Raw genomic sequence first — 11,427 nt, forward strand, 5'->3', positions numbered from 1 at the left:
GGGGGGGGAGAAACAGGGGGGGGGGGGGGGGGAGAAACAGGGGGGGGGGGGGGGGGGAGAAACAGGGGGGGGGGGGGGGAGAAACAGGGGGGGGGGGGGGGGGAGAAACAGGGGGGGGGGGGGGGAGAAACAGGGGGGGGGGGGGGGAGAAACAGGGGGGGGGGGGGGAGAAACAGGGGGGGGGGGGGGGAGAAACAGGATGTGGGGGATTGGGGGGCGGGGTCACTGTCCCGGGGGTGTTTCTATCCGGGGTTTCCAGGGACAACGCGCGGGCCGGAAGCAGAAGTTGAGGCGTCCGAAAACGGAAGCTAAGACGAGCGGAAGCGGAAGTTGAGCGGTGTTATGGAGCCGACCGGCCCGGTCACCGGGCCCCGCCGCCCTGGCCTAGTGAGCGCGGCCGGCACCAACGGCAAGGCGGTGGTGTGCGAGCGCTGCGGCTCCCGGGTGCTGAGCCCGGGGACAGCGCGGTACCGCCGGAGAGAGGTGGGGCCGGGGGAGCGGCGGTGGGTGGGTGAGCCGGGGCCGGGGCCGGGGCGGTGTCACTGACGGGGGCTGATTCTTGGTTGAACCTTCTCGGTCTGCAGGTGTGGGCCTGGCCCAGCCGGCCGCACCCTGGTCTCTGACTGAGAAGGCCGTGGGTGAACAATCCAGCCTGAGCCTCTAGTGCGGTGCTGAGGGAGCGCCGCACTGTCGGGGGTGCCGGCTTTCGCATGAGACTTTAAACCGAGGCCAGTCTGCCCCCTCAGGTGGAGGTAGACGATCCTATGGCACTATTTCAGGGTTCTCCCCGGTGTCCTGGGGCCAATATTTATCCCTCAACCAACATCCTTAAAACAGATGATCTGGTCATTATCACATTGCTGTTTGTGGGAGCTTGCTGTGCGCTGAATGTACTTGACTGGCTGTGAAGCATTTTGGGCTGTCTTGAGGTTGTGAAAGGCGATATAAATGTATAAGACCAGGTGAGGGAGTCCCATTTTGTGAAATTGGCTCGGCAGGAGTGTTCGCAGGATGACTGTCCCGTGAGCTGGCAGTGTCCACAGAACAGGAGGTCATTCAGCCTCTCCAGCCTGTTCCACCATTCAGTTAGATAATGGCTGATCTGTAGCTCAACGCCATTTACCACCTTTACTCCGTATCCCTCAATACTCTTACCCAATAAAAATCCTATTTTGATTTCATTCCAATTGACCCCCTGCATCCAAAGCCTTTTGCGGGGGGGAGTGTTTCAGATTTCTTCTACTCTGAAGAAATGCCTCCTGATTTCACTCCTAAACAGCCTAGCTCTAATATTAAAATTATGCCCCCTTGTTCTGGATACCCCCACCACAAGAAATAGTTTCTCTCTACCTTATTGAATCCTTTTAACATTTTAAACTCCTCAATTATATCACCCCTTAATCTTCCATATTCAAAGGAATACAAGCCCAGTCTGTGCAAACTGTCGTCATAATTTAACCCTTTTAGCCCCGGTATCACTCTGGTGAATCTGCGCTGCTCCCTCTCCAAGGCCAGTATACCCTTCCTGAGGCGCGGGGCCCAGAACTGAGCCCAGTGTCCAGATGGGGTCTGACCAAGGCTCTGAACAGCTGGAACTTCACTTCTTCCCCTTTATATCATAGCCCTTTTGAGATAAAGGCCAACATTTAATTATTTTGGTACCATCCCACTAGCTTTGTGATTTCTACTTGGACCCCCATGTGCCACCTAACTTGGTGCCATCAGCAAACTTGGAAATACAGCTCTCTATTCCTTCATCTAAGTCAGTGATATATCTGGTGAAAAAATGAGGCCCCAGTACAGATCCTGGGAACACACTTGTCACACCCGGCCAATCAGAGAACATTCTATTTATCCCTACTCTCTCCTACTTCCCAACCAGTTACCAACACTTGTTACAAGGTTACCTCCAATTCCATGTGCTTTTATTTTTGCTATGATCTCTTGTGAGAATCTTATTGAATACCTTCTGGAAGTTCATATAGACAACATCCATATACACTCCCCTATCCACTATGTTAGTGACCTCCTCAAAAAATTCAATTAGATTAGTCAGACATGATCTACCCTTCACAAAGCCATGGTGGAGTCAGTGCTGAGTGGGCATGCGATTAATGGGTGTGCTTTATCTTGCAGCTCTTCCTTCCATCAATGAGGCAGAAGGTGGCGCTGGGCACTGAGGGCAGCTCAGTAGAAGGGGACATGCTACAGGAGCATTGGTTCGTCGATGACATGTACACCTTTGAGAATGTTGGCTTCACGAAGAATGTGAACAACATCAAGTACCTGGTCTGTGCTGACTGTGAGATCGGCCCCATTGGCTGGCACTGCCTGGATGACAAGAAGAGCTTTTACGTTGCTTTGGATCGAGTGCAGCATGAATAGTGGGCGGTGAGGAGCCAGCACTTCACAGGGTCACAGGTCGATCCGCTGAGGGGGTGGGTCCGTTCACACTCCGCCTGCTACTGGGGACCGGACACGGACTGCCTCTCAGTGTCTCCAGCACCAAGCAGCTCTATAGTATCAGTCCGAGTCGCGGTGTGGAATGCCAGCAGCAGCTCTTCAACCGTGACATACTCACCGGCCCGGTGTTCTGGCGTCGTGTGCAGCACTGGTGACCAGCTGATCGCGCGACCTGTCATTTTTGGTTATTATTAAAAAATCTTCTGAAAGCCCTTTGCTGTCATTGGTGAGCAGCCCCAATCAGATCCTGGCCTGGGTGATGGTGGGGGAGGGCTGTGCCATTGATATTACCGACTGAGGGAGGTAGGCTGTACCACAAGTCCAACAGCGAGAGTGGTTCTGTACCAATGATATCACACAGTGGGGGGGGGGGCTGTACCACAGATCCCAATTTGAGGGGTGGAGGGCTGTACCACTCATATCCCACGGTTAATGGGGGTAGGGGGGCGGAGGCTGTAGCACTGATCTCTCAAAGTGGGATGGAGTGGGGGTGTGGGGCAGTACCATTGATATCCTGTAGTGAAGGTGTGGGGCTGTATTACTAATAACCCACAGTGCATCTGGGGGTTTGTGTGGAGAGGAATAAAACAAAATGGACCAGTTATAAATTGGGATAACGGAAGTAAAGATTGGGGGTACACAAAAAAATAATGGGATATGGAATAATGTTAAAAAAAGATTCAAGTCAACAGTTTGTGGTAAATAAACTGGGGGAATTGGAAGTGATTATTTACAGAAAGATGTCAACTTAGTAGCATTAACATAAACCTGGCTGCAAACATGACGAGGATGAAAAATAAACACTGAGATCAAATAAATTTAGGAGGGATAGAGAAGATGAGAAAGGAGGTGACGTGGGAATATAGGTTAAAGGAGAAACTCGTGCTGTAGAGAGGGTGATGTGCACACAAGGCCAGAGAGAGAGAGAGAGTCCGTATGGTTGAGTGTCAAAGATAAAAAGGTCTTGTTCCATTAGTGGGAGTGTAATACAGACTTCCAAATTGTGGGAGGAAATCTACAGTCAGATTAGAGAGTTGAGTAGGAATAATAAAATGATTGTTCTGGGAGATTTTAATTAGCCACTTATCAATTGGGACAGTGTGGGAGTAAATGGAGCAAAAGGAATGGAACTCCTATGTGTCCAGGATTCCTTTCTTGAGCAGTGTGTTGGGTGGAGGTGTTGCTGGATCTGGTTGTGAGTAATGAAATAGATCAGGTGGATGGGCTGAATGTGGGTGACCACATTGGGATTAGTGCCCACACCATGAGAAGCTTTAACATCCAACTAGAAAGGGAAATGTCAGTCCAAGAACGAAAGCACCGGATTGGATGAGGGCAGGTTTTAGAAAGGTGCTGTGTGCTGAGCTCAGGTGAGGCGGAAATCGACACTGGTACAGGATTGTGCAGCAACAGAGGGATGCTTGTAAAAAAGAGATTCCAAAGGCACAGAATAAGTATATTCCATTAAAAAAGGAAACTGATAGTTTTAGGATGGCCATGGATAAATCAAAAGGTTACAAACCAATTAAAATGGAAGAAGCGGCCTTAAGAGGCTATTATAATAAGAAGAAATAGGAGCAGGAGTAGGCCATTTGGCCCTTCGAGCCAGCTCCACCATTAGCCATTATAATAATGGAAAAACTAATGGAGAGAATAAGAAAAGTAGTTTAGAGTGAGATAAGGAGGAGGATGAGGAAATAAATTTAAAAAGCATCGCAAGGAACTGTAAAGTAATTTCCAAGTGTTTCAGTACAAAGAGAATTGTTAAAAGTGAGGTGGAACCTCAGGAGAGGATTGTCAATTTGTAGACAATGATCAGTAAATGTCAGAGTTATTTAATACTTCACATCAGTCTTTACTGAAGAGAAGGATATCAGAAATGAGGAAAATCCTGAAGTGGGTGAGAGATTTTGTGATAAAAAAGGGAACTTCAGATCAATTAGTTAGGTTAAAGGAAGATAAAGTACCAAAGCCTGCTGGGATCCCGCGGGAGGCAATTAGCAAACCCTGAGAAAATATATTTCAGGCTCCACTGAGTGTGGATGTGTGAGCTGGAGAATGGCCAGTGTAGGACCCATTTTAAAAAAGGAAGACAGAGCAAATGTACCCCAGGCTGCTGTGTGAGGCAAAGGAGGAGATTGCGGGGGCTCTAACACATATATTCAGGACCTCTCTGGCCACAGGGGATGTGCCAGAGGACTGGAGAACCGCTAATGTAGTACCATTATTCAAGAAGGGTAGTAGGGAAAAACCGGGGAACTACAGGCCAGTGAGCCTAACATCAGTGGTAGGAAAATTACTGGAAAAAATCCTGAGGGACAAAATTTGTCTCCACTTGGAGAGGCAAGGATTAATCAGGGATAGTCAACATGGCTTTGTCAAGGGAAGATCATGTCTGACTAATTTGATTGAATTTTTTGAGGGGGTGACTAGGTGTGTGGATGAGGGTAACGCAGTGGATGTGGTATACATGGATTTCAGTAAGGCCTTCGATAAAGTCCCGCACAGGAGACTGGTCAAGAAGGTAAGAGCCCATGGAATCCAGGGTGCCTTGGCACATTGGATACAAAACTGGCTTAGTGGCAGAAGGCAGAGGGTGATGGTCGAAGGTTGTTTTTGTGACTGGAAACCTGTGGCCAGTGGGGTACCACAGGGATCGGTGCTGGGTCCCTTGCTGTTTGTGGTCTACATTAATGACTTGGATATGAATGTAAAGGGTATGATCAGTAAATTCGCGGATGATACTAAAATTGGTAGGGTGGTAAATAGCGAGGAGGGTAGCCTCAGTCTGCAGAACGATATAGATGGGTTGGTCAGATGGGCGGAACAGTGGCAAATGGAATTTAACCCGGAAAAGTGCGAGGTGATGCACTTTGGGGGGTCTAACAAGGCAAGGGAATACACAATGAATGGTAAGACCCTAGGCAAGACGGAGGGTCAGAGGGATCTGGGTGTGCAGGTACACAGATCCCTGAAGGCGGCGGAACAGGTGGATAAGGTGGTAAAAAAGGCATATGGGATACTTGCCTTCATTAGCCGAGGCATAGAATATAAGAGCAAGGAGGTTATGATGGAGCTGTATAAAACACTGGTTAGGCCACAGCTGGAATACTGTGTGCAGTTCTGGTCGCCACACTACAGGAAAGATGTGATCGCGTTAGAGAGGGTGCAGAGGAGGTTCACCAGGATGTTACCAGGGCTGGAGCGCTTCAGCTATGAAGAGAGACTGGGCAGATTGGGTTTGTTTTCCTTGGAGCAGAGGAGGCTGAGGGGGGACATGATTGAGGTGTACAAAATTGTGAGGGGCATAGATAGGATGGATGCTGAGGAGCTTTTCCCCTTAGTAGAGGGGTCAATAACTAGGGGGCATAGATTCAAGGTAAAGGGAGGGAGGTTTAGAGGGGATTTGAGAAAGAACTTTTTCACCCAGAGGGTGGTTGGAGTCTGGAACTCACTGCCTGAAAGGGTTGTGGAGGCAGAAACCCTCACAACATTTAAGAAGCATTTGGATGAGCATTTGAAATGCCATAGCATACAAGGCTACGGGCCAAATGCTGGAATATGGGATTAGATTAGACAGGGCTTGATGGCCGGCATGGACACGATGGGCCGAAGGGCCTCTATCTGTGCTGTATTACTCTATGACTCTATGACTCTAACTACAGACCAATTAGTTTAACATCTGTGGGAGGGAAAACTAGAATCTGTAATTAAGGATGGCATTATCAGGTATCTAGATAAAGAGAAAATAATTAGAAGGAGCCAGAATGGATTTCAAGATGGAGAACTGTGTTTGACAAACCTGTGAGGAGGGGGAGAGTAGCAAACTGGATTAAAAGTTGGTTAGATGGGAGAAAGCACAGACTAGGAGTTACGGGCAGTATGTCAGAGTGGTGGGAAGTGGGTAATGGTGTCCACAGGGTTCAGTTCTGGAGCCACATCTGTTCACTGTGTACATCAATGATTCGGATATAGGCCGAGAGGACGTGTGTTGAAATCTGCAGATGACACCAAAATAGGAAGTAGTGAATTCTTCAGAAGACCAAAGGAAGCTGCAAAGGGATATTGATAAGATGGGGAAAGGGCTCGAAAAAAAGTGGCCGATGGAATTCAGTAAGTGATGCATTTTTGGTCAAATATAACAAGTAAATTATACCCTGAAGGGAAGTTGGCTCAGTGCTGTGGAAGAGCAGAAGGATTTGGGGGACAGGTTCACACAGCATTAAAGGGAGCTTCTCCGCTGTAAAAAAGCTAATGGAATTCTAGCTTTTATCACGAGGTGTAGAATATAAAAGTCAAAAGGTAATGATGAGCCTGTATCAAACCTTAATAAGACTCTCAGTACTGTGTGTAGTATTGGGCTCCACAACTAAAGAAAGGATATTGGGGCTTTAGAGAGGGTTCAATGCAGATTCACTGGGATGCTATCTAGTGATGAGAAAATATAAATACAAAAGAAACTTTAAAAATTAGTGATTTGTCAAGGGCCAGCCTATCGAACGCTGCTCGCAACATAGATCTGGAGCGCCGCAGTGCGCCAGGGAATCCTCCGCCTCACTGCCGAAGATCTTTTTCATAACGCACCACTCCCCCCAGGGGCACCGGGACACCTCCACCACCCCCCCAGGGACACCTCTACCTCCCCCCCAGGGACACCTCCACCACTCCCCCAGGGACACCTCTACCTCCTCCCCCCCAGGGACACCTCTACCTCCTCCCCCCCAGGGACACCTCTACCTCCCCCAGAGACACCTCCACCACCCCCCCAGGGACACCTCTACCTCCTCCCCCCCAGGGACACCTCTACCTCCCCCAGGGACACCTCTACCTCCCCCAGAGACACCTCCACCACCCCCCCAGGGACACCTCTACCTCCTCCCCCCCAGGGACACCTCTACCTCCCCCAGAGACACCTCCACCACCCCCCCAGGGACACCTCTACCTCCTCCCCCCCAGGGACACCTCTACCTCCTCCCCCCCAGGGACACCTCTACCTCCCCCAGAGACACCTCCACCACCCCCCCAGGGACACCTCTACCTCCTCCCCCCCAGGGACACCTCTACCTCCTCCCCCCCAGGGACACCTCTACCTCCTCCCCCCCAGGGACACCTCTACCTCCCCCAGAGACACCTCCACCACCCCCCCAGGGACACCTCCACCACCCCCCCAGGGACACCTCTACCTCCCCCAGAGACACCTCCACCACCCCCCAGGGACACCTCTACCTCCCCCCCCCCCCCCCGGGCCACCTCTACCTCCTCCCCAGAGACACCTCCACTGCCCCCCCAGGGACACCTCTACCCCCCCCCCCCCCCGGGACACATCTACCTCCTCCCCAGAGACACCTCCACTGCCCCCCCAGGGACACCTCTACCTCCCCACCCCCAGGGACACCTCTACCTCCCCCCCCCCCCCCCCCCCCCAGAGACACCTCTACCACCCCCCAGGGACACCTCTCCCGCCCCCCCAGGGACACCTCTACCTCCCCCCCCCCCCCCCCAGAGACACCTCTACCACCCCTCAGGGACACCTCTACCTCCTCCCCCAGGGACACCTCTACCTCCCCCCCCCCCCCCCCCCCAGAGACACCTCTACCACCCCCCAGGGACACCTCTCCCGCCCCCCCAGGGACACCTCTACCTCCCCCACCCGAGCTGCGGGTGGATGAATTTTGGAGCATACGCGATGCTGAGAGGCTCGTGGATAGCACGTTTAGCGAGTTGTTCACGCCTCAGGGTAGGGCAGCACAGGGGGTGACCATCAGGCGGAGCAATAAAGGCAGGCAGGTAGTGCAGGGAACCCCTGCGGACATCCCCCTTTCAAACAAGTATACCGCTTTGGATACTGTTGAGGGGGATGACTCACCAGGGGAAGGCAGCAGCAGCCAACCTCCTGGCACTGGCGGTGCTCCTGCTGCCCAGGAAGGGGGGAAAAAGAGTGGGAGAGCAATAGTGGTAGGGGATTCTATAGTAAGGGGAACAGATAGGCGTTTCTGTGGCCGTAGACGTGAATCCAGGATGGTTTGTTGCCTCCCTGGTGCCAGGGTCAAGGATGTCACTGAGCGGCTGCAGGGCATTCTGGAGGGGGAGGGTGAACAGCCAGTGGTCGTGGTCCACATTGGTACCAACGACATAGGTAAAAAGAGGGATGAGGTCCTGCAGCAAGAATTTAGGGAGCTAGGTGAAGGATTAAAGAGCAGGACCTCAAGGGTTGTAATCTCTGGATTACTCCCAGTGCCACGTGCTAGTAAGTATAGAAATAGGAAGATAGAACAGATGAATGCGTGGCTAAAGGGATGGTGCAGGGGGGAGGGCTTTAGTTTCCTGGATCACTGGGTCTGCTTCTGGGAAAGGTGGGACTTGTACAAGTCGGACGGTTTACACCTGAACCAGAGGGGAACCAATATCCTTGCGGGGAGGTTTGCTAGCACTGCTGGGGGGGGTTTAAACTAACTTGGCAGGGGGATGGGGTACAGAGTGGAGCTATAGTAGGGGGTGATTTACAGCCAAATACAGAGGGAAAAACAAGTCAGCTGGGAAGGCAAAGCAAATATGTGAAGGCAAAAGAGAATATGGCAGGGCTGGAAGGCATTTATTTTAATGCAAGGAGTCTTGCAAATAAGGTGGATGAACTGAAGTTGTTGTTGAACACATGGGAGTACGATATTGTTGCTATCACGGAGACATGGTTGAGGGAGGGTCAGGACTGGCAGCTCAATATTCCGGGGTATAGAATCTTCAGGCGAGACAGAGGGGGGTGTAAAAGGGGAGGGGGTGTTGCAATATTAATTAAGGAGTCAATTACTGCTGTAAGGAGGGATGATATATTAGCGGGTTCCTCTAATGAGGCCATATGGGTAGAACTTAAAAACAAAAAGGGGGCAAGCACTTTGCTGGGAGTGTACTATAGGCCCCCAAACAGTCAGGGGGAGATAGAGGAACAGATATGTAGGCAAATCTCAGAAAAGTGCGAAAATAATAGGGTAATAATAGTGGGGGATTTCAACTTCCCCAATATAAATTGGGATAGTCAGAGTGTGAAAGGCTTAGAGGGTGCAGAATTCTTAAAGTGCATCCAGGAGAGCTTTTTGAGCCAACATGTAGAAAGTCCTACAAGAGAGGGGGCGGTACTGGACCTAATTCTGGGGAATGTAGCCGGGCAAGTGGTGGAAGTGTCAGTAGGAGAGCATTTTGGCGACAGTGACCACAATTCGGTGAGATTTAAGGTGGTCATGGAAAAAGACAAAGACGGCCCGGAAATAAGGGTTCTAAATTGGGGGAAGGCCGATTTTAATATGATAAGGCAGGATCTGGCCAAATTGGACTGGGAGCAGCTACTTATAGGAAAATCCGCATCAAAACAGTGGGAGACTTTCAGAAGGGAAATAGAGAGAGTACAACGCCAACATGTTCCTGTAAAGGTCAAGGGTGGGACCAACAAGCAAAGGGAACCTTGGATGACAAGGGATATACAAAAATGCATTAGAAATAAAAGGGGGGCTTTTGGCAGTTACAAAAGACTAAAGACGGAAGAAGCCCTAGAGGAGTATAAAAAATGCAGGGGCATACTTAAAAAAGAAATTAGGAGGGCGAGGAGGGGCCATGAAATAACACTGGCGAGCAAAATAAAGGAAAATCCTAAGATGTTTTATAAGTATATTAAGGGCAAGAGGATAACCAGGGAAAGGGTAGGGCCCATTAGGGACCAAAGTGGCAATCTGTGTGTAGAGCCAGATGATGTAGGCGGGGTTTTAAATGAATTTTTTGCATCTGTGTTCACTATGGAGAAAGACGATGCAGACATAGAAATCGGGCAAGGGGGCTGTGACATACTTGAACATATTAGCATCGAGAGGGAGGAGGTGCTAGCGGTTTTAGCAGGCCAAAAAGTGGATAAATCCCCAGGCCCAGACGAGATGTATCCCAGGCTGCTGTGGGAGGCAAAGGAGGAGATTGCAGGGGCTCTGACACAAATTTTCAGAACCTCTCTGGCCACAGGGGATGTACCAGAGGACTGGAGAACAGCTAACGTAGTACCATTATTCAAGAAGGGTAGCAGGGATAAACCAGGGAATTACAGGCCAGTGAGCCTAACATCTGTGGTAGGGAAATTATTGGAAAAAATTCTGAGGGACAAAATTAGTCTCCACTTGGAGAGGCAAGGATTAATCGGGGATAGTCAGCATGGCTTTGTCAAGGGTAAATCATGTCTGACAAATCTGATTGAATTTTTCGAGGGGGTGACTAGGGGGGTGGATGAGGGAAATGCTGTGGATGTGGTTTACATAGACTTCAGTAAAGCTTTTGACAAAGTCCCGCATAGGAGACTGGTCAAGAAGGTAAGAGCCCATGGGATCCAGGGTGCCTTGGCGCGTTGGATCCTAAACTGGCTGAGTGGCAGGAGGCAGAGGGTGATGGTCGAAGGTTGCTTTTGTGACTGGAAGCCTGTGTCCAGTGGGGTACCTCAGGGATCGGTGCTGGGTCCCTTGTTGTTTGTGATCTACATAAATGATTTGGATGAGAATGTAAAAGGTATGATCAGTAAGTTCGCAGATGACACGAAAATTGGTGGGGTGGTAAATTGTGAGGAGGAAAGCCTCAGGCTACAGGACGATATAAACGGGTTGGTCAGATGGGCGGAAAAGTGGCAAATGGAATTTAACCCTGAAAAGTGCGAGGTGATGCATTTTGGACGGACAAATAAGGCAAGGGAATACACAATGAGTGGTAGGACCCTAGGAAGTACAGAGGGTCAGAGGGACCTTGGTGTACATGTACATAGATCCCTGAAGGCAGCGGAACAGGTAGATAAGGTGGTTAAAAAGGCATATGGGATACTTGCCTTCATTAGCCGAGGCATAGAATATAAGAGCAGGGAGGTTATGATGGAACTGTACAAAACGCTGGTGAGGCCACAGCTGGAGTACTGTGTGCAGTTCTGGTCGCCTCACTATAGGAAGGATG

At 50.4% G+C, this 11,427-nt stretch overlaps 1 protein-coding gene across 1 annotated transcript; it reads left to right on the top strand.

Annotated features, from left to right (window-relative positions):
* Positions 1-286: 286 nt before the first annotated feature.
* On the top strand, positions 287-2,672 carry rabif (RAB interacting factor). Its single transcript, XM_086011672.1, has 2 exons — positions 287-483; positions 2,137-2,672. The coding sequence occupies exons 1-2, from the start codon at positions 343-345 to the stop codon at positions 2,383-2,385; spliced, it is 390 nt and encodes a 129-aa protein (XP_085867798.1). The 5' UTR covers positions 287-342; the 3' UTR covers positions 2,386-2,672.
* Positions 2,673-11,427: the final 8,755 nt, after the last annotated feature.

The sequence above is a fragment of the Somniosus microcephalus genome, chromosome 18, assembly GCF_052327205.1.
Source record: "Somniosus microcephalus isolate GS21.2 chromosome 18, FLI_Smic_1.0, whole genome shotgun sequence".
In the NCBI taxonomy this organism is placed as follows: Eukaryota; Metazoa; Chordata; class Chondrichthyes; order Squaliformes; family Somniosidae; genus Somniosus; species Somniosus microcephalus.

Bases quoted from the DNA above. Each gene is read 5' to 3' on its own strand.
- rabif (XM_086011672.1), top strand. From the start codon at position 343: ATGGAGCCGACCGGCCCGGTCACCGGGCCCCGCCGCCCTGGCCTAGTG. The intron at 484-2,136 runs GTGGGGCCGGGG...TTTATCTTGCAG, and splicing joins CGCGGTACCGCCGGAGAGAG to CTCTTCCTTCCATCAATGAG.